This window comes from Leopardus geoffroyi, chromosome D1 (genome assembly GCF_018350155.1).
Source record: "Leopardus geoffroyi isolate Oge1 chromosome D1, O.geoffroyi_Oge1_pat1.0, whole genome shotgun sequence".
In the NCBI taxonomy this organism is placed as follows: Eukaryota; Metazoa; Chordata; class Mammalia; order Carnivora; family Felidae; genus Leopardus; species Leopardus geoffroyi.
This window is the reverse complement of record NC_059329.1, coordinates 15,904,645-15,928,330: the sequence shown is the minus strand read 5'-3', so window position 1 is coordinate 15,928,330 and position 23,686 is coordinate 15,904,645. Positions and strand designations below refer to the sequence as shown.

Here is a 23,686-nt window from a genome sequence, read left to right as displayed (position 1 = left end):
AATTAAAGACAAGTTACTGGGGTGCTGCTAATCACTCTGAGGACCTTGTGTCTGTCCAACAGACTACCTTCGCTGTTCACCAGCTTCCTCTCCCTTTGGGTCACTGCCTTATCTACCTGACACCTGTCACAGAGAAGGGAGAGTTTTAACAGGAGCAATAAGCAGCTCTGTAAGGGGTGGGTAAGGATATGATGCACTGAAGTTGCTGACAGGCACCCTGGTGTATACTTTGGGAAACTTATGTTTCAAATATAAAGATCTGGGAGGTCATGGACAGAGGGAGTATTGGTGACTTGGTAGTGTTTATGTGAAAAAATAACCTAAACCAGAGATTTTTTTTGCCCCCCCCCCCCCCCCCCGCCAAAAGGTGGTGCAAAAATCAGGATCTTTTAGGAAAGGGATAAGAATCATTGCCTGTGTGAGTCACTGTTACTGATGAGATGGGATGGAAGGTGGCTGAAAGTCACTGACCAAACGCAAGGTCCTCTTGATTTCTTTTTGTGGTGCTGGCCTGATGAATCCTGCCAGGGTACCTTAGTTTGGCCTCATCACACTTTCTTCTACCTTGCTTTTGTTTTCATTTTTAAAGTTTATTTACTTATTTGGAGAAAGAGTGCACATGTATGCATGAGTGGGGGAGGGGCAGAGAGAGGGAGAGTGAGAATCCCAAGTAGGCTCCTTCCTCACTGTCAGTGCAGAGCCCGACTTGGAGGTCGATCCCAAGAATCATGGGATCATGGCCTGAGCCAAAATCAAGAGTTGGACGCTTAACCAACCGAGCTACCCAAGCGCCCCAACACACTTTCTTTTCCACTCTGCCAAAATATCATCCTAGCTTACGAGGCTTCAATGGCCCGTGATCTTGATCTCTAATGGAACAACACCTATCAAGCTCTGCAATGGCAAGGTGGGTGGTACACTACTACTCAGAAATTTTTGGTGTCCAAACTGCTACTAGGGGCATGAGGATTGCTCTATTATAATTTGATGGTAAAAAGTATGTATTGATCATTATTTGATGAATTAGGGGCAGTTAAATACGTTTTAAAAATTATTTCTTTATCTATTCTCACCTGTATGGCTTCATCCAGAAGGAAGATGGCATCGTTCATTAGCAGGTTAAGAAAGCGGAGGAAAAGTGGGGGATTCATGGCTTCTAAATTCTTTGAGGCATAGTCAGCCAGATCCTGTAAGTCCCAGCCCAAGACAAAAGCATTTTAGGACTGAACCAAAACTCACTGGGACTTATCTGAAGTAAAACTCTGGGTCAATCAGCTTTGGCTTCAGTGAAAGCTCTCTCACCTTAATGCTCTCTCGATAGGTATCCGTTCCCCACATATACCTTAGGATAGGATACATGGGACGTCGGTAATTAAACTTCTGTTCAAACTGATGGGGGTCTCCTGGAAAAGGGCAAGAGCAAAAACCCAGCAAAGGTAGTGCTATTAGAGAAAGAGTAAGAGCTTATGTCCACGTGGAGCTATTTTATTTCATTCTGAATGTGTCAAAACTACTGGCAAAATCTGCCCTGGGGAGTTTATAAAGGCCCAGAGTTACAGCCAAGTGTTTACTTATTTCCTTACTGACAGAACAAGAGGGAGACAGATGTAGAGGGTACCTTATGCTGAAAAGGACATGGTCTAAGTTGTAGAATAAAAGCCAGGGGAAACAAAGGCCTCAATATCCAAATGTAGAGTACTTTCAGACTTTGAATGAGGCCTCTGAACTGGCCACTGTGGCAGTGGCAGTGACAACTGTTGCAAAATGGGAAACTAAGTAAGGCCCACATTCTTCATGGCTAACATCCAAGCTGTGAAACCAACTGGTAAATCAGGTCAGGGGCTAAAAACCTGATGCTTACACTGTTTTGACCTATCAGAGGAACCACTTGATCTCTGTAGCGTGGGTCATATAATAAAAGAAGAACATGGGATTTGTAGTCAGAACATCTAGGCTCCACTTAATACAAGTCTTTTAACATTTTCAACTTGCAAATTCAGAAATAAAACAGGAATTGTAATACATTCTCTACCAGTGCAAGTGAAGGGCTGAAATGGTTATATGAGTTAAACGCAGTACCTTATTGTGTGACAGTGTATGTATTATGAAGGGTTACATGCACTATGTCAGTCATCACTTCAACCCGTTTTATGGATGAGGAAACTAAGGCTCAGAGGTGAGCAAGTGACAAAACCAAAATCCAAATAGGAAAGGCAGTCAGTACAATGTTAAATGTCTCTTTAAATGTTAGCCATATTTATTACTGAATGGTAGGACATCTCTTTTAAAGGGGGTCTTAAATAACCGCTTAACATATACTGTTCACTGAGATGGGGTAGTTTACTCTTGATCTCAGGGTCATGAGTTTGAGGCCGATGTTGGAGATAGAGTTTACTGAAAAACAAGGAGAAAAAAAAAAAAAAAAAAAAGAACCATCCCACTATTCTGCAATTAGGAGGCACAAAAAAATAAAGACCTAGGTTGTGATCGGACAGCCTGCTTTGTTTGAGCATGATTAAATCAAGCATATAACAAAATTGGTAAGAGCATATGTTTTGATGTGAGACAGAATCAAACTGATTCTACCACGTGGTTGTAAGACACAGACAATTCATCTTCTCGAGCACTCACATCCTTATATGTACAATGAAGACAGTACAGGAAAACTTGCCAGATGGTGACAAATTAATGAGGCAATGTAAAAAAAAAAAAAAAAAGGCACTCAGCATCAAGACCAGCACATAGCAGATATTCAATAAATGATGGCGCTTCTCACTTCTAGGCTGTGTTACCTGTAAACTCAATGTCCACAAAGACCTTGATTAGAGCTTCTGCAAGGTGGGGTGCATAGGGAAAGTTGCAGAACACACGTTTCCGGTGGAACACACTGGATACCAAGGGATTTGGGGTCTGATCCAGGTGAGGCATCACTGCTTCCAATACCTCAGCCAGTTTGGCCCTCAGGTGGGGATTCTTCATCCTGCAAAAAGGGCGGAAAGCAAGATGAGCAGGTAGAGAACTTACCTCTCAAATTCATGACTATTTCCTCCACATGAGGAGCCAAACACCCTCTATCACTGTTACAGAGAAAAACAAGACTCTGAAGTTTCAAGTCTTGGCAATTTCTGGGGGGGATAATGCAGGGTACATCATTCAACTTTTGAGATAACAGCTTACCAAGTATGAGGATGAGTACTTAAGTTTCTATTTAATATGTACCTGTCTATAATAATCCATTGTTTACTGCCTACTATTCTCTGACAGTTTCACTGAAGATAAACTTGTCTTCCTAAGCTTTCTGAGAAAAAGGTCCGGGATGCAGTTCTTCTAGGTTACTGTTATATAACGCACCCCACATGTACCTAATAAACACCTGTTGACTCAGGATTTTTCATTAGGTCTGCTCAGCTCAGCAAAGGACTGGCTTCTACCTACTTCTCACTGATGTGGCTCAGGGGACTATGCATCATTTTCTTTGTGTAGAAATCTTCACTTATGTACACAGCTTCCTTTGGCCTAGATACCGAAACAAAACAAAACAAAACAAAACAAAACAAAACAAAAAACAAAAAACCCAGAGAAGCAACTCTACAGGTCAGTGAGCATCTTTCTTTGAGAAAGAGGACCAGAAGCTATGAATGAAAAGATGAGATTAGAAAGCATCTACATATGTTTACTACCCATGCAACTCAGAATTTCAAAGGTAAACTTTGTTAGCGTACAATTATTAGCTCATTAGAAGCTGCCTGCCACTGGTAAGGTTTCTGGCATTAAGGGAACTATTTTAACCAGGGACTAGCAGTGGAACTCCCATCAGGTATCTTACATGCAGGTTCAAATTCTCTGTGGGCGAAGTCCTTTGCTTATTGTGCCTCTCAAGGGTGGGATTTGTGGGCTACCCATAAGGATGGCCACGTGATTCATTAATGCTAACACAACTTCTGAAGGCAACCCCTTATGATTCAGGCGTGTGCGTTGCTTGGTTTTGCACCTCTAAACAGTGTCAGAGCCAAGCTCTCAGCCTTTCACCTTTCTATGCTTCCAGTGAAAATGGTGATAAAGTGGAGGACATGTTCCAGGGAATCTGCTGACGTCTCCAAGATGTCATCAGCAAAGCGGCGGAGAAAAATGAGGAAGTCACCCAAGTTATCTGCAAAAAATTCTGAAAGAGAAAATACTCACTGTAATTAGTGAAACACCTAACTTTCTGTACTAAGCAATATTGAAATTCCTTCCTTTTGCTCTACCCAGTAAAGGTTAAAAAATCCCAAATGTTTTGTAGATGCTAGGAATGGTGACCAGTTCCTAAGTGTAGAATCTCCTTTAAATCTAAGTCAGTTTTTATTTCTATCCTAGTAAATATGAGAATAGCAGAGACACAAAATACTGTTAAACCCACCAGTGCAATTTAAGAAACTACACTGATTTACATTCTTTTCCATACTCAAGGTTAACTGTGCATTAAATAACCTTTTATTTATTTATTTAAGCTTATTTATTTATTTATTTATTTAGAGAAAACGAACAAGCTGGGGAAGGACAGAGAGAGGGGGACAGAGGATATGAAGTGGGCTCTATGCCGACAGCAGAGAACCCAATGCGGGGCTCGAACTCAAGAGCCAAGCCGTGAGATCATGACCTAAGCTGAAGTCGGACACTCAACCGACTGAGCCACCTAGGCGCCCCCACGATCTTTAATAAAGATGAATACATTAGATTAGATGACTATAGTCATCAGTCTCCAGGATCGTCCTCCAATTGTATTTGCTTCCTGGCATTCATGCCCTTGTGTGTCCCCTCCTACACTCTTCTAGGGTAGAAGCATACAGAAGCAATGGTGTATCATTTCTATGGTTAGGTTATAAAAGCCTATAGCTTCCATTTTGGTCACTAGCTCTGGAGAAAGCCAGCTGCCATATTACGAACAGTACTCAGGAGAGATCCGTGTGACCTGGAAAGGAGGCAATCAGGGTTTGCCAACAACCACATGACCAGGCTTGTAAGCAGATCCTCCAGTCCTGGTCGAGTCCTCATATTCCTGTGGCTCTGACTGACAGCTTGGCTGCAACCTCCTAAAAGACCCAGAGGCAGAACCATGAGGCCAAGCCACTCCTGGATTCCTGATCCTCAGAAAACTGTGTGAGATAATGTTTGTTTTAAGGTGCTACGTTTTAGGGTGATTGGTTACTCAGCAACAGATAACCGATACAGTGATCAACAACACATAACCTGATCTTCATGGACAATATCGGCCAACTCCACACCAACAAACCTCCCTTGTGGGTTAACCAACAGGAGGTGATTTTTTTTTCCCTCTGAAGAATAGCACTGGGCGAGGCATGCAGATAAATTTGTATGCTGAACAACAAAAACAACACGAATGCTAAGACTAAACAGCTCTGAAAACCCTGGCTGCACTTAATCCTTTGAAGATTATTTTCTAATACACAAAGAAGTGGGGACACACGGCTGAGGAAAAAGCTGTTAGTTCTCCCATACTTCGACCAGTAGATAGTAGCTACATATTTGTTTCTCCAAAAACAGTGGAAAGGGTATTTTGAGGATTAAACTTCTGAAGTGACCCAGTTAAACTCAGACAGTTATAAATAGGCAGTTCCCGAGGGAGAGCCTGCTTACCTGGCACATAAGCCAAAGAGCTGTAGCCATCTGGCAAAGGAAAAGTTAGCTCTATTGGCTGTGAGCCCTCATTGCCTATGGCCAGTTGAACGAGTAGAACAGCCATGGACACCTGCAAATTCAGACAATTTTGTAGCATCTGTGGCTCGGTCATGGCAGTCTTGGTAGAAAGATAGATGGTCATCAGTCGTTCAAACTGCTCACGAAGGTTGTCAGCAGCAGGGCTAGAACTCTGCTGAGCATCCCGCCAGGCAACCTGCAGCCGATGCAGATTTTGGTTGATTTTTACCATCTGATCATGCAACCTGCCCCCAAGAAAGCAGAAGACACCGGGTCAGGAGCCTCATATAGGACAGCTGAGTACAGACTGTTGGAAAAACAAGTCCTCATTTACTTATTCTAGTATTCTCTTTTAGGATATAGGGCGCTGCAATCGTGATGACACAAAAGGCACTCACAAAAATCGCTGACAGGGCAGGGGTCATAGCATCGGGAAAATGTTACCCGGTATTTGACATAAATGACGCTAATTACAAATAGCACACTTCAGCTGAAATGCACCGTCCAAAGAACAGCAGCTTGGCCGGACAGGGAGTAGAAGGGGCTGTTATCACGTAAAATAACTATGAGACCAAGTACGAAAAGCCTAGCAGGATACTTCGACACTGTACCGTTGCAATGATTCTACTTGGATGTGGTTATATGGACAGTCTTTCTACGGTTAGTTGAGAACTAAAGCTGGTGAAAGAGGCCTCTAGATTAGTAACGACCACATATAAACCGGCAGCCACCTGGGATGCAACCTGAGAACAGCTTCCACGCCTCTGCTGTTCGACATAAAATTATTCTTCACAAAGGGTCAGCCAAATGTTCTCTAATGAAAGGAAGCCCCATAATTCAATGTTATGGATAGGTGTCTCTATGGGTACAGTCCAAAGCCATCTTCTTTGGTCCTACAGATAGCGTCTAGGGTTAGCTAGCCAATATGGGGGAAACCAGATAACATTCATTCCTGGGTCTGAAGCTAGGTGACTGAACAGGCTGAACACAAGCTGCATTGTTATCTAGTACTTCATTTAAAACGTCAAAAATAGGGACAGAAAAACTATCTGATAAAGATATAATCTCATTTTTCTAGAAATTTGCTGAGGTTTAAAACATGCTCTGTGCCCATGTAAGTATCCTGAAAAAACATTAAAAACTGCTATCCTCAGGACCTTTTCCTACCGACTGTATCATCTTTCTTCCCTTAGTTATACTTGCACTCACAATCAGTTAAACCAGAGGGGTGAAAATCAGAGAATGACTTGTGGCCAGCCAGAACCAGAACCATTTTTGGAAGTCAGACATTCTAGTTCTTAAACATTCCCACTTCTAGAATCCTTTTGATCTTTGATCTTTTGTGGTCCTACTCATCTTACCGGAATCCCATACAAACATCTTTAATTTTGTCAATTTTGTCCCTGTATCAGAGAGTAGAGCTTTGTCTTTTTTCCATCAGGAGTAGTAAGTCATGAAAATTCAAGAGCAGGAAGTGGAAAGTTAAAAGAAAACAATTCCACTACCACAGCTCACAACAGGAAGACAGCGATTTACAAAATTTCAAGTTTAGAGAAAAATAGTAGTGCGTCTTTACTTTTTGAGAAGTGTAGCAGGTCAAGAATGAAAAGTAAATTCAGGTTATCTGGATAAAGCCAACTCATGTACACACAAACGCGTACAAACCCCATTCCTATTAGATCCTAATGGGAGCGTGCAGAATAAAGGGAGACTCACTTTCAACCTTCTGGTTATCAACGCCACGAAACAGTTCTTTCTTAATCATATCAGAACAGTTACCTGTGAAATCCCAAGTACAAGGTGTACTCTGTCAGGACAAGGTTCTCCGTCACAAGGTTGTAGTTCTGGGGAAACTTTGGCTCCTGCACAGCTGGGATCAAACAAGTTTCTTTGTCCAAACCTCAAAGAGGGTAAAAGGAACAGTAAATGACTCGGCACGGACTTCTGTCTGGGGTCTCCAGTGTCCCCTTCCTCTAGCTCAACTTCCATACCGCTATCAGTGAGGATTTAAAAAAAAAAAAAAATTTTTTTTTTTTGTTTTGTTGTTTTTGTTAGTAATTTCTTTTAAAAAACAAACATAGAAAACACTGGAGTTCTTCCCTGTGATAGACAGTGGATCATCTGTATATATTTGTGCTTTTCTGTATTTAAGATTATTTGCTTTTGAGCAGGTATCGCTTTTATAATTAGAAGAGTCACAAAACTGAGAGAGAATACACCAAAATTAGGAGTGATTCGTTTTTTCTTTCTTTTTAAAGAGTGATTCATTTTGAATGACTTATATTTTGATTTCTCTGCATTGTTTTCTCCAAACCGGCCCCAATATTCTCCCGCCCTCGTCTCATTTCCTGCCAATTCCCATATCCCTGCCCCAAATGCCTTTCCCCCCTGTTCTAGACCCACTGAGCTTCCCACTATTCCCCAGCCAGGCCTTTCATAGCTTTGTACCTTCATACTTTAAACCCAACTCATCTTTCCAGACTCAGCCACGAAGACTTCCACCTTCTGTAAAATTTACTACTCAGTCCTTCCTCTGTGCTCCCATAGTTAAGCCCTATACCATATTATGATTATCTGTTAATATTATCTGCCTTCTTCTGGAGACTTTGGGTTAAAACACAAAACAGGGATTGCGCTTTATTTATTTTTAGAAAGAATGAATCAATCAATACCCAAGGCTGCTGAATTCAGAAGGGTCTCACTAAGGCACATCTAAAAGCTACCAGTTTTTTTAAACATCTTAGTTATACCAGCTCTTCTTTCTGCCTCATCTTGAGAAAGAAGCACCTTTGTGGAAAAGGATAAAAGTGAATGCCTTAGATGTTACACACACACACACACACACACACACACACACACACACACAGTCTTGAAAAGCCCAGTGCTCCCCTACCTCTCATGTGTACATTTTTAATTTTTCGTTCTTCATCATTCAACTCCTTCAGGGCACAGTAAGTGGGATTAAAGGTGAGGAGCCGAGAGGATCTGGGTTTGCAAAATGGCTGGCAGAGCTTCAGAAGAGCAGCACCCAGATTCAGAAAGAAGGCATCCGAGGCGTACATTTGGAAGAAGATTTCTGGCATCTGATTGGCCCAAATCTTGGTGCGGCCTGCATTTGCATGCAAACAGTTTCCAAGCCAGGACAAGATACAGTGTTTGGTTTCTGGAGAGAGCTGGAGTAAGTTCTTCAGCATCTGGTAGATCTTTTCATGGAACTGAGCCATGAACTGTTTAACCAGGAAACACAACCACAGAACATTCCACTTTCACAATCCTCATATTTGTATTTGTTACTCCCAAACCTTAGCCCCTGGCAATTTCCAAAAATAACCTAATCCTAATCTTTTCCCTCACTCTCCCTGTGCTTTATGCCCTAGTTCTGATTAAAAAAAAAAAAAAAAAAAATTGCGGGCACTTATGAGAGATTCCCTGAGGAGCCGCCAAACCGCACATCGCATTCATGTAGCTTTAGAGTAGGGGTCAGTAAACTTTGTCTGCAAAGGGCCAGGTGATAAATATTTTTGGCTTTGCAAGCTATGTGGTGGGTGTGGCAACTATTGGACCCTACCACTGTGGCATGAAATCAAGCCACAAATACATTTATGAATGGGCATAGCGATGTTCAATAGAACTATTTATTAAAACAGGTAGCAGGTCGGATCTGGTCACTGCAGTAATTTGTCAATCCCTGCCTTAGAGTGCGATGATGGGGGATTTAAACCACCCCCGACTCAACCATTTACTACCTCATGTTGGCCAGACTTCTACTATAAATTACACCAAGAAGCCATGTGGAAGGAAAGAAAGGGAAAAAAAATGGTTTATAAGCTGGAGTTCAGCCCAAGATTTTAGGAGCTAAGGTTGGAAGAAATAGCTTAGTGGTGGGGCACCTGGGTGCCCTGGGTGGCTCCGTCGGTTAAACATCCGACTTCGGCTCAGGTCATGATCTCACGGTCTGTGGGTTTGAGCCCTGCATCAGGCTCTGTGTTGACAGCTTGGAGCCTGGAGCCTGCTTTGGATTCTGTATCTCCCTCTCTGCCCTTCCCTCCACCCATGCTCTGTCTCTGTCTCTCTGTCTCTCTCAAAAATAAATAAAATAAAAAAAGAGCTTAGTGACAACAATGAAGGCAACAATGAGAGGAAGTGGCTGTGCCACAGAAGAGCAGCAGCTTACTCTTAAACCGCACACAGGTTTCTCCTCTTCCTTCACCCATGCTAAAAAGAGGACAATTTCTTTACATGATTACAGTAGAAAGCCAAGCAGATCAATCTGCTTTCCCAAAGAGGCTCAAGCAGCCTTATCTGCATCTGCTTCCCGAGGAAACTCGACTTAATCTAAGATCAGGGCACTGGGATACAGTGGTAAACAGTTCCACCTGATGGATGTTGGCCTCTTGCACTTTGATCTCCTGGGGACTGGAACGAGATGGATTCAGGAAGTAGCCATGATTTTCTACTACACCCGGAGTCTTTAGTAAGCAGGAGACATTGAGGATTACTCCCAGCAAGGTCTTCTGGTACATCTGCCCGTTGCTAGGGTCCTTGGGCTGAATGTATTCAACAAAAACCTATAAAAGAAAACACGTCCTTATTCATCTGTATGAGGAGATAAAGGTGGTGAGATGAGAGGGTCTCAAAGAGTTAAGTCTATACAACGGCCAGTGTGTCTTTCTTTTACTTGATAGGGAATATTTGAATGCCCTCACGATAGGGATGCAAAAAGTAGTAAACGTCCAGCTCAAATGAATACATACCACTTTTCAGACTTACCTTTGCCATATCTTTCTGCCTAGTGAAATAGAGAAGAATATCCAGATATGCATAGAACAGGATCTGACAGAGTTCTAGGTCTTTTATTCGGCTCAATAAAATATCAAACACTGGAATCATGACTTCTGGAAATGTTCGAACTTCCTCATCCAATATCAAGGCTTCAATGACTTCTTCCAGAAACTCAGTTACATCTTCAAAATCTAACAGATGACAAATGAGAGAAGAATGCACAGCAATTTTTATATGCTTTTACACAATGGATCTCTACTTTTCTCATACTTCTGATAATTCCACTGGTATTGAACCCCAAAGGTCAAGTTATGAGCTCTCTTCTGGCACCGTAGTGGCTCTGAGGCTTTCTAAAGCAATTAAAGGAATTTTAAATTGTGAAGTCAGAATGCAGAAACGCACAAATCTTGCTTATGTACTCACGGGCTCCTTGGATGGCTTCCAACATCAAATCCACCAGTTGCTCATGGATGTTCTGGTCAACATAGATCTCTGGGGTGAGGAGAACCGTTCGGGTATTGGACACAGTGAGGTTCCTGCACTGTACTGCAAAGGGGAGCAGGTTCTCTGGAACTTTGGTAATCTGGAAATAGAATGAAGAAGAGAGGGGAGAGTCTAGCTCTATGACCTGAACAAAGGAGGACACAACAAACAGAATGAAAAAGACAATGTATTCCCAAACAATACTGCTGTCCCGTGGATGCTTGAAAATTCAGGAGAGTTCATCCTTTGGTTTAAGGAATCACCTACCTGCTAGGATTCTAATCCTAGAAGTGACCAAGCTTAGACTACTCTATTATTTATACCTTGGCGGAAATGAATTTATTAGACCTTTTATTTTCCCCCAGACCTTTTCTAAAGGTATGCTTTTTTTTTTGAATTTTTAAAACGTTTATTCATTCTTGAGAGACGCAGACAGAGCGTGGATGAGGAAGGGCAGAGAGAGAGGGAGACACAGAATCCAAAGCAAGATCCAGGCTCTGAGCTGTCAGCACAGAGCCCGACGTGGGGCTTGAACCCACGGACCGTGAGATCATGACCTAAGCTGAAGTCGGACGCTTAACTGACTGAGCCACCCAGGTGCCCCTAAAGGCATGCTTTTTTAAAATTTTAGATTTATTTATTTTGAGAGAGACAGAGAGAAAGCACGAGTGGGGTAGGGGCAGAGGGAGATGGAGAGAGAGAATCCCAAGCAGGATCCACACCCAGTACAGAGCCCAATGCGAGGCTTGATCCCACGACTGTGAGATCATGACCTGAGCTGAAATCAAGAGTCAGTCATTCAACTGAATGAGCCACCTATGTGCTTCAAGGATGTGATTTTTTTTTAATGTTTTATTTTTGAGAGAGAGAGTACGAGTGGGGAAGGGGCAGAGGGGGAGAGGAGAGGAGAGGAGAGAGAGAGAGAGAGAGAGAGAGAGAGAGAGAGAGAGAGAGAGAAAGAGAGGGAGACACAAGAATCTGAAGCAGGGTCCAGGCTCTCAGCTGTCAGCATAGAGCCCAACATGGGGGATGACCTCACGGACTGTGAGATCATGACCTGAACTGAAGTCAGACACTTAACCAACTGAACCACCCAGGTGCTCCCAACAGTATGATTTTTTAAGAGGTTTGTAAAGAGAACAGGGGATACTGGTTAATTAGGGAAAGGAGTAGACCCCAAGCCACAGAAAGGAGAGACTAAAGTTTTAGACATCAAATAGTGCCTGTAATACCTAGTTCCAGATACAATATGATGTATATAAACTGACATAAAAAGCCAGTGATCCAACTCTCTGGCTTACATATTGAAGTCAAACCCAAGATGACCACACAGTTCTCAATAGCGAGTATTCCTTTACCTCTTCCTTAGCTCTTTGGAAGCAGGAATAAAGGTAACAAAAAATGTGCCTCTCCCCTGCATCTCGATCAGCAGAGAGATTCAACGTTGTAGAAGAAGTCATGTTAATCAAGTGGTTGCCTGGATCCTGAAGTAATAAGCGAGCGAAGACAGCCTTTAAGAAAAACATATAAACAAAACACTAAGCAACTGCAGAATTCATCTTAAAACATCAATATGAAAAGGTAATCTGGACACAGGTTATTGTGAGAATCACAGGAAGTAGAGTGAAGGGGGAATAAAGGACCCCACTTACTACTTTAGAAAGTATTATATATGTAAATATAACTGTATATGCTATTGATCTTTGTTTTAAAAAAAATTTTTTTTTAACATTATTTTTAAGAGACGGAGACAGAGTGTGAGTAGGGGAGGGGCAGAGATAGAGGGAGACACAGAATCTGAAGCAGGCTCCAGGCCCTGAGCTGTCAGCGCAGAGCCTAACGCGGGGCTCGATCCCACCAACCGTGAGATTGTGACCTGAGCTGAAGTCAGATGCTCAACCGACTGAGCCACCTAGCACCTCTATGCCGTTGATCTTTGAACAACATGGGTTTGACGTGGATTTTTTTTGATAAATACAGAATGCTATTGTAAATGTATTTTTTTCTCTTGCTTATGATTTTCTTTGTAATATTTTCTTTTCCCTAGCTGACTTTGTTTGTTATCGGTGAGGCTTCTGGTCAACAGTAGGCTTCTAGTTAAGTTTTTGGAGTCATGAGTTACATGCAAATTTTCAACTGCCCCTAACTCCCATGTTGTTCAAGGAGCAACCGTACAGTTATCCTAAACAGAGTTCAAGTGTCTGTCTAGTATAAGCCTGGCACAGAGTAAGCACGAAAACAGATTTGTCGAATGGTGTGGAGAATTAGCGATTCAACTTATATACGAAATCTGCTTCTCTGTGTGATTGCTGGCCTCATTCAGACTTACATAAAGATAATTTAAACACAGAAAGTTAAAGTACAAGTTGTGGAGTATCTTCCCTACCAAACTCTTATTCCTTTAATGTTCATTAGGCACTTATAAGGCAAAACACACTGTTTGATTTTGCAAACGATATGAAGAAGAAAGGCATGGGCCCTGCCCTCGAGAAGTTAAAGATCTGATAGGGGAGATAAGACAGGTACATAAAAAAGCCACTACATGTGACAGAAGGTGACAACTCCCATCAGAGAGGCATAGATAGATTACTCCAGGAATTCAGAGGAGAGAATAACAACTCCTACTTGGCAAGGCTTCATAAATAAGATGGCATTTTAACTGGGCCTTAAAGAAAGGGTATATCTGGATATGTGGCCCTGGTAAATGAGAAGATTCCAGAAGAGGCACACCACAAACAACGTTAAGAGATGGAGCTAAGCAAAGTCATGGTTGCAGAAAAGTGGCCAATTTTTGCTGAAGGCATAAGAAAAAAACCGTAAGAATGGTACCTGCTCAACATTGTTCATATCAAGCCAGTCTTGATCTTCCAGGTCTACCGCCATTTCTTCCAAATACACACAACGGCTGGGGATGCCATTCCCACTTTTCAAGCTTGGGTCACCTGGGAAACGGTTTTAATCTGGTAGGTTAAGGATAACGCTTCTGTCTTCTACGGACAGCTGATTTTGACAGCATTTCTTTTCAACTCCAAGTAGAGCTCCGGTAATATCAGAATAATCTTGACGCACAAAATAGTAGCTAAAGATTTAAATCTTTTTAAAGAGTCCAAAAGCATGGGCTCAGTTATAAACCTAACATCATGACATTTAAAGAATACATCCCAGACAATGGCACCAATCTTGGGATTTAACTATAGAGAGGACACAGAAGGAAAACACCGACACCTCTTGAGGTTTCCATCTAAATGTTTAGGTCACCTCGGAAAAGAAAAAGGGTTTGGCTGCCATTCCCACTTCCCTTTCAAGGTAGTGAAGGCAAGAAGCTACATGGCCCAGTCAGTACCAAAAGGATAATGAAAGCTGCACCTGTGTCTAAATACTATTTTTAGGTCACATCAGAAGCGTCACTGAAATATCAATCTTGTGTTCCAGGGAGTATAGCGGATTTGTTTAAACACCAGATACAATAGATTTCTAAGAGCAAGTTGCCAGCCCAAGCAGGAAGAGCAGAGTTATGAAAACTGGCTGCAAGTCTGTAATCTATTGTTTGTTTGTCTTTTGAGAGAGCATGTGTGCACGGGGGAGGGGCAGAGGGAGAGAGAATCTTAAGCAGGCTCCATGCCCAGTGTGTGTGTGTGTGTGTGTGTGTGTGTGTGTGGCATGGGGTGGCGTGGGGGGCGCGATAGGGGTCTCCATCTCACAGCCAGGAGATCGTGACATGAGCTGAAATCAAGAGTTGGACATTTAACCAACTGAGCCACCCAGGTGCCCCTGTAACTCACTGTTGTCCAGAGTAATGAGGAAGATCCTTTGGATCATGTGATTGATGTTGAGTTGCTCACATATTTCCTGCTGTGAACGGAATGAGCGGCTAATCTCAGCCACAGAGTAATCAAATTCATCCAGGCTTTCTGACACACTATTATCCGAGTCATCTGGGGTAGCTGGGAGTTCATCTGCCAGAAAACGTAAGCCATTAACAGTTAAACTCCTCTCCGTAGGAGGGAACCAAGTATACTATCAAAAATGATAAAAGTAACCAAGAGGAAGACAATTTCGGATGTGAAACAAGTTAATCATCTAATTAGTAAACATCTCAAGTCAGGCACCATCTTTTTTAAAAACTTGAGATAGAAATGACATGCAACATTATATTAGTTTCAGGCACACAACATAATGATTTGATGTATGTATATATTGCTAAATGATCACCACAGTAAGTCTAGTTAACATCTGTCACCATATAATTAAAAAAACCATTTTCTCTTGTGTCAAGAACCTTTAAGATGTACTCTCTTAGTAACTTGCAAATATGCAATACAGTATTAGGAGCCACAGTCACCATGCTGTTCATTACATCCCCAGGACTTATTTATTTCTAACTGATGTTTGTACCTTTTGATCCCCCGTACCCACCCTGGGCAACCACCAATCTGTTTATCTGAGAGCTTTCTCTCCTTTTTTTAGATTTCACATATAACTGAGAACATCTGTTTGTTTGTATTTGTCTTTTACCGTCTGACTTATTTCACTTTACACAATGCCCTCAAGGTTTGTCCATGTTGTTGCAAGTGGCAACAAACGTGTGTGTGTGTGTGTGTGTGTGTGTATGTGTGTATCATATCTTCTTTATCCACACATTCATCAATGGACACAGGATATTTCCATGTCTTGGCCATTGTAAGCAATGCTGAAATGAACATGGGGGTGCATGTATCTTTTTAAGTTAGTGTTTTCATTTCCTTTGGAGAAATCTCCAGAAGTGGAGTTGCTGGATCATATGGTAGTTCTATTTTTAATTTTTTGAGGAACCTCTATACTGTTTTTCCATAGTGGCTGCACCAATTTACATTCCCACCGACAGCGCACAAGGGTTCCCTTTCCTCCACATCCTCACCAACTTGTTATTTTTTGTTTTTTGATTACAGCCATTCTAACAGGTGTGAGGTGATACCTCCCTGTGGTTTTGATTTGCATTTCTTTGGCGATGAGTAATGCTGAGCACCTTTTCATGTACTTGTTGGTCATCTGCATGTCTTCCTTGGGAAAATGTCTGTACAGACCTGCCCATTTTTTAATTGGATTATTTGTGTTTTTTTAGCTACTGAGCTGCATCAGACAATGTCTTAAGTATAGGATTCTGAAATCCCTGGCTGAAATCCTACCACATTTTACACATTAAAAGCTTTATTCTTTCTATTCATTAAGTGATTGCACTCCCTATTAGGAAAAATGGCAACTATGTTCCCTACAGAATCCTAGTGAACAAAGATTTACCTAATAGATCAACATGGCTTTAATTATTTTAAAGACACGCTTTTTCCTGATTTTAAGAGAACACATGTTTTAATAATCTATTAATAGCAAAGCATTCCAGATATTTTTTTCTATTCTGAGATGCTAATGTTTATTGCTAGGATTTTCAGTTACAAAAGAGGAAGGGGTATCATACTATATACACTGCTTTTCAGCTTGCTTTTTAAACTTAATCAGCACCAACACCTTTCTCTGTTAGGTCATTTATAGGCCTACCTCATTCTTTGCAATAGCTCACTGTATTGCATTGTATGCACACACTCTGATTTGTGTAGCTACTTCTCAATTGATGAACACTTGGGCTGTTTCCAACTTTTCATGATTTCAAACACTACTGCACCGAATAGTACTCTTTTTGTACACCTGTCTGAGTATTTCTGTAAGGTAAATTTGTAGAAGCAGAATTGCTGAGTTAAAGAGCTTGCACATTTAAAAGTTAACATATACTACCAAATTATTCTCAGAAAGGTTGCTCTCATTTACAAGCCCATCACAAATTTCAGGGGCGCCTGGGTGGCTCAGTCAGCTGAGGGTCTGACTTTGGCTCAGGTCATGATCTCATGGTTCATGAGTTTAAGCCCTGCATTGGGCTCACTGCTGTCATCAAACAGCCTGCCTCAGATCCTCTGTCTCCCCACCCTTCGCCCCTCCACTGCTTTCTCTGAAAAATAAACATTAAAAAAAAAAACAACAAAACAAACTTCACAAATTTCATAGGTAAAACCTAAATATTATTTTTTTTAAGTTTACTCATTTTGAAGAGAGAGAGAGAGTGAGAGAGAGAGCAAGCAGAAGGGCAGAGAGAGAGGAAGACAGAGAATCTCAAGGAGGCTCTGTGCTGTCAGTGCAGAGCCCGACATGGGGCTCGAACTCACGAACCATTAAGATCATGACCTGAGCTGAAATCAAAGGTTGGACACTCAACCGACTGAGCCACTCGGGTGCCCCTAACCTAATTGTTTTTTTAATAGGTAGTATTCTAATTATTAGTGAGACTGGATTTTTTTTTAAGTTTATTTACTTATTTTGAGAGAGAGAGAGATAGAGAGAGAGAGAGAAAGCGCAAGCAGGGGAGGGACAGAAAGAATCCCAAGCAGGCTCTGTGCTCTCAGCTTGGAGCCCAGCTTAAGGCTTGAACTCACAAACCGTGAGATCATGACCTGAGCTGAAACCAGGAGTTGGATGCTTAACCGACTGAGCCACCTTGGCGCCCCAAGACTGGATTCTTTAAATCATTTGATTATTGTATATAAATTGCTTGTTCAAATCTTTTTTTCCCCCTCTGATTTGTCACTATTTTCTTATTGACTGGATCTCTTTACATTTTTCTAAAGCAGCCTGAATGAGTGCCCCTCAGAAAGGAACTCCTGCCGAAGGAGAAGCAGTGTGGTGCCGCTCGCTGAAAGCCACGCGAAAAAAAAAAAAAAAGTAAAAGCCACACGAGCCCGCATCTGTTTTTCTCTGCCGACACAGTGATTATTCTGAAAGTCCAGGCAAAATTCTCAGAATGTAAGAGTTGCTTCGGGTGGTGAGTTTCGCCAACGTGAGGCTCAACGTAGGAGGTCAAAGGTTCTGGCATAGCACTAGGTGGTGGCGGAAAACAGGTTAGATCTGGTGGCAAACTCAGTGTAAACAAACGAAGATGAGGAGGAGCCAAAACAGTAACAGAAGGGCATGTACCTGATCTGTCCCCACTGCTGGTGCCTGCAACCCTCCCAATTCCAGCCAGTTGGGATGTCTGCCGTCAGCCAGAAGGACAAACATTCTGTTGCTCTCCTATATGGCTAAGTTCTCCTCTGAACCCCGAGTGCGACAGGAGCTAAGAACCTATGTAGCAGAATTCCCCTCAACCACACACTCATAAATCATATTTTCCCATTTCCTTATTTTTCCTATTCCTCACCACCCACCCCCCCCGTCTCCTGCAGTCTCCTAATTCAAGCTTTCTCCTCCTATATCTTGACATCAGCAAGAGATTTCAGAGACTGAGACCCAGAGCTGCCTCCTTCTATCATGTTAGAAAGTCAGCGTTACATGGATTTCTCCCTAGCTTCATCCATCACCCTGCCTACTCATCCATCTTGCCCTTACCTCCCTTTAATTCAGTCCTGATTGGAGCGCAAGGCCACAAGTCAGCTATGCATATGAACACTTTTGAAATAAAATAAAGGGAAAAGACAAACATTTCTCCTTTCCAAACAAAACTATTATTCTTTTTGGAGAGAGAAGGACAGCAACTTCTGGCTTGAAAGACTGTGAATATCCTCAGAAGACTAATAATTTTGAGAAATATCATCCCAATTCTTCTTGGCTATATGTCTTCTCATAGGAGGAAGCTAGCCTTGACCTTAATTTTGGTCCGAGATGAGGAACACCATTTTTCTGATTAGTGAGATATTATTATTATTATTATTATTATTATTATTATTATTTTCACATGCAGGTTTTCTTAGAAATCTGTTCTAATAGCAGTACGCTATGAAAGTGGCCATTCTACAAAATGGGAGAGGTATTTTGTTTGGGATGGACTCTGAAGCATTGAGCTTAAGAACAACTTTCATTTATTTGTCTACCAAAAAGCCAAAAAGCTTTTAGAATATTCTTCCCTTTACACATCTGCTTTCTATAGCTGCATATAGTGTGCTTTCCACACCTATGCCTACAACCTCAGCTTCCTATGTTAAAAAGATTTCTTTAAATATCTTTTACTAGGTGATTTTTAAAAGAAACAACTTGACAGCTTTGGAATCACGACTGGCGTCTGTTACTACGGAACCACCTGTTAACTGGTCTCTTTTCATGCAGGGGGAGGATAGGACCCAAAAACAAAACAGATAACAAAAATGAACACCCCCCACCCCCAATTTATGCCCTAAACAAACAAAAAATGACTTCTGCCCCAAACCTCAATTCCAATTGCAATTACGGACCCAAAGAAGACTTCATCCGGGAAGACCCCATTCTAGGTCATCTCATCTGCTGCTATTGGCCCCTCTACTTACCAGATTGCTGCTTCAGCTGCTCTTTTTGGATTGCTGCAAACTGCTTGGCATCAGCCAGGGAGCCAAAAAGAGCAGCAAAGGGGTTACTTGAGATGTTGTTGTTATTCTCCTGGTCTGTCATTTCACTTTAAAGTATCCTCCATCCAGACCTAGGGGGAGGGGCTGCAGAGAGGACAGGTATCAGACACAGAGGGGCAGGCAGGATAGCTGTAACATAGCCACAGTCAGGTCTCTCCCCGCGTCTCGAATACAATACGTTTAAAAGGCTTTGGGTGAGACTTTTCCATTCCTGTTCTAAGGTGCAAGGCGTTTTTAGCAAAATGGTTACAAAGCCACCGACTGGACAAGTTGGCCTGATTTGGGGGCAGCTAAAACCAGAAAGCTTTAAAAATAAAAATGTTCAGCTGGAATACATTTATCTGTTGACATATTTCTATTTGCCTTTAAAGAATAGGTTAAGTAGAAAGAATTACTAAAGTCAACGGGGGAACCCATCTACTCATTGTGACGCGGCACTGAGTGAAAAATAATATGACAATAGCTACACATTTCCCATAAATCTCTAGGCCAGCCAACGAGTTCCCATTCACCATGAACGTAAGATGGCGCTCGCTCAGGCTTCTAGGACTTAGAGCTGGAAGCGGGAATTCCTCAGCTACAAACAAACAAACAGCAAGCCTTCACTGGAGATGGAAGGGCAAACCAGGACAGGAACCTGATCAGTAGAGTGCTGTGGGTTTTCAGTATGCATTAGGCAATTTATCTCTACTCCTAGGCTTACAACAATTGATATTTCTTCCGCTAAAAACGAAATGGTCTTTGCTTATTTCTATATTTAACTTTCACGATCTGATTTTTTCATACCCCCGCAGACACACATATGTCCCTAATGTGTAACAGGAAATAGATATATACCTGGAAGGTATTTAGTGGAGCTGACTGAGCCTGCATTTGCACCCTTCTGACTACAGGTCCTCATTCAAGCGCCAAGGGGACTCAGTGGCACAGTGGGAGGAGCAGAGCACCCTGAAAGGCTTTCTCCCCTTTCTGAAATTTTAAGGCCACGGCATAGAAACACAACCCTGAAAAGGGTGGGAAGAGACAAAGGGTAGGACTATTCTGCCCACAAGGATGTTGACTGCTAAGAGGACAGAGGCCTCAAAAGGAGTGGGGATGGGGTATGAAAGAAGGAGAAAAAAAACTGGCCTATCTTTTTTTTTTTTTTTTTTTTAAATTTTTTTTTTTTTCAACGTTTATTTATTTTTGGGACAGAGAGAGAGCATGAACGGGGGAGGAGCAGAGAGAGAGGGAGACACAGAATTGGAAACAGGCTCCAGGCTCTGAGCCATCGCCCAGAGCCCGACGCGGGGCTCGAACCCACGGACCGCGAGATTGTGACCTGGCTGAAGTCGGACGCTTAACCGACTGCGCCACCCAGGCGCCCCAAAACTGGCCTATCTTTAATCTACTGACGTAAGACTCCTTATAGAATCATATTAACAAAAGCCAATGTGAGTTGGAAAAGTTACCCTTATTATTGGGTGGAAGAGAGATTTTAACACTTGACAATCCTGCGCCATCTCCGCCAGCTGCTTCACGCTCCTCTGTCCTGTTTTCTACATAAGAGCTAATGGCTAATTATCTGTAATGACTTAGGCACGCAGTCTAGACTCCTCTCAGCATGGTTCTGGGCTTTATGCTCCAGGAACTGAACTATTAGATGTTGCTCTATGTATTTTATTTTTTGTTATGTATAGTTTAGTTAAGCTTAACAATCAAAAATAAAGATAGCACATTTAGTGCTAGAATTCACAACAATCCTTGAGAGGACTTTCCCCTCATTTAACCACTGCATAGGCTTAACTGTTACCCCTAATTCAAGTTAAGACATTGATTGTCTATTGTTAGCTGACCGCCACTCTGCCTCTATCCTAAGGTACCCTAAAGTCCAGAGGAATGCAAAAAGTGTAATGACCTCTTGTTATTTTCTGTCTTCAAAACATCATCCTCTTTTTTCAACGTGACACCCCACATTCTTCCTTTGGGGATCCATCCCATTCCCAGCCCATGTGTTCAGAAGATGGTCTCACACATTAGCTTTAGGAATGGGCATATGAATCTGGCCTGGCCAAAAAGAGTACAGCGTATTCTGGCCAAAGTGACTGAGGGGTGGGCACAAGACCCTAACAAGGCCTATCAGAATCAATGAACATCCAGCTTTAGGCCTTTGGCTGACATGTACAGAAAAAGGAACTCTTTTTTCCTGCTTGGATTGTTAGGGGGTATGATATAATCCTGGAATTGTGATCTTTCCATCATCTAGAAAAGCCTTATCCCAAAACTAAGTAACCTATAGGAAAAGAGTTGAGAGATGGAAAGGGAAAGTCTTTCAGTGTGTGTGTGTAAATATATAATATATAATATATAATATATAATGTATAATGTATAATATATAATATATATACACATATATATATACAAATACATATAAAAGCCAATTCAAGGGGTTTAAAAAATTTTTTTTTAATGTTTATTTTTGAGAGAGAGAGAGAGAGAGAGAGAGAGAGAGACATACAGAACGTGAGCCGGGAAGGGCAGAAGGAGAGGGAGGCACAGAATCCGAAGCAGGCTCCAGGCTCTGAGCTGTCAGCACAGAGCCCAATGCGGGGCTCGAACCCACAAACCGTGAGATCATGACCTGAGCCGAAGTTGGACGCTTAACCGACTGAACCACCCAGGCGCCCCTCCAAGGGGTTTTTAAACACACAACTGAGGAGCGCCAGGCTGGCTCCGTCAGTAGAGAATGCAACTCCTGATTTCAGGGTTCTAAGTTTGAGCCCCACATTGGGTATTGAGATTACTTAAAAATAGGATCTTATTAAAGAAAACCCCCACAATTGAGAAGAGTTTAGTTTAATACAAAGGAGATGATGCATCATCTGCACCATGTTTGTAGAAAGGAAGTTGAAAGCTAGGAATACAGAACATATGAAAAGATAGGATCCTAAGACCATCAAGACAAATGAACAGGGTTTATGATAATAAATGGCATTATTTCCTCCTTCCTCAATACTATACTGTCATATTATAAAAAGAAGCTAGCTTCCCATTACATTTTATCTATATTAATAGGATTTATAACTTTCTATGCTGTATTCCTAATGCAAATCTTCTACCCTGCTAGACAGGAAGCAATTTGAGTACATTTTCATGTCTGATTAGTTTTTCTTCCGTGTCTGGCATTATATATCACCATCACAAAATCCCACATACATATTTATTAAATGATTTAACCTTACATGTAATTACTCCTGACCTTGTAATCAATAGCAGCACCCATCCTACAAGGGCTTTGCTATGTGTCTTGGGTCACAGTAGCAGCTCAAACTTCCGGGCCAGACACTTGCGGCTCTTTGGTATCTCAGCATGTGTAGGGTACAGACGGAAATAAATCTCTTGTCATCTCCGCTATGTGTCTTTTTGAAGAACAAAAGCTTTTGCCTGTCCTCACTAAGTTCATCTTTTTCATATGAACTTCAACTCTGTGCACAAGCTACTGTCGTAGTCAAATGGCAAATACTGTGTAACCACTTACAGAAAAGTTTCATAGGAAAAGGGAGGAATGATCACTTGATGGGAGTCTTTGTGGAGATGATCAATGGTCTCACAAATGTTAAGAGCACCTAGATATCACCCACTCCAAAAGATCTGATAAAATGGAACCCTGATATTTTGTTTTAATATTCAATGGCACGGATTATTTATAATCTTCTGTTTTCAACTGCCATACAGAGATACAGCACCATCCTGTTGGTGGTGGCACCACCAACCCTTAAGAGCTTTTGGATTTGATTCCCTTTTTTTTTTTTTTTTTTAATGTTTATTTATTTATTTTTGAGACACAGAGAGAACACAAGCCAGGCAGGGGCAGACAGAGAGGAAGACACAGAATCCAAAGCAGGCTCCAGACTCTGAGCTGTCAGCACAGAACCCGAGGTGGGGCTTGAACCCACGAACTGAGATCATGACCTGAGCAGCAGTCGGACGCTCAACTGACTGAGCAACCCAGGTGCCCCGGATTTGATTCCTTTTCAATATTTCCTACTTAAAAACACAATTCACTCAGATAATACTCCCTGCAAGGGTCTACATCTATAATAGCTACTTATTTCCAGTCCTACAAAAATCCTTTCATCCCCACCTCCATTCAATCTTTTGTTTATGAACCGTACTGCTAATCCCTAAGGACTAATGTCAGCTCTTAAAAAGGTGAGCACACAAATGTCTTAACATCAGACTTAGTAATGCTTTTAAACAGAAATATGTAGAATACTTCATAAAACTGGATTGGCAAAATCAAGCTCTACTAAACCATACTCAGTAAGGTCTCTGTCCTGGTGAGTAAT

General features: G+C 41.8%; 1 protein-coding gene across 2 annotated transcripts in view; it reads right to left on the bottom strand.

Moving 5' to 3' along the window:
* Positions 1–23,686, bottom strand: part of UBE4A (ubiquitination factor E4A) — a 35,836-nt gene that overhangs the window by 11,140 nt on the left and 1,010 nt on the right. For both annotated transcript variants that reach the window (XM_045482995.1, XM_045482996.1), the window contains exons 2-15: positions 19,281–19,442; positions 14,745–14,918; positions 13,792–13,904; positions 12,321–12,473; positions 10,903–11,062; positions 10,468–10,670; positions 10,074–10,265; positions 8,591–8,924; positions 7,477–7,597; positions 5,638–5,942; positions 4,030–4,162; positions 2,793–2,980; positions 1,303–1,403; positions 1,074–1,187 (exon numbers count right to left, since the gene is read on the bottom strand). In XM_045482995.1, coding sequence (XP_045338951.1) covers positions 1,074–1,187; positions 1,303–1,403; positions 2,793–2,980; positions 4,030–4,162; positions 5,638–5,942; positions 7,477–7,597; positions 8,591–8,924; positions 10,074–10,265; positions 10,468–10,670; positions 10,903–11,062; positions 12,321–12,473; positions 13,792–13,904; positions 14,745–14,918; positions 19,281–19,401 — 2,412 coding nt within the window. In that variant the 5' untranslated portion in view covers positions 19,402–19,442. The remainder of the gene's footprint in view (positions 1–1,073; positions 1,188–1,302; positions 1,404–2,792; positions 2,981–4,029; positions 4,163–5,637; positions 5,943–7,476; positions 7,598–8,590; positions 8,925–10,073; positions 10,266–10,467; positions 10,671–10,902; positions 11,063–12,320; positions 12,474–13,791; positions 13,905–14,744; positions 14,919–19,280; positions 19,443–23,686) is intronic.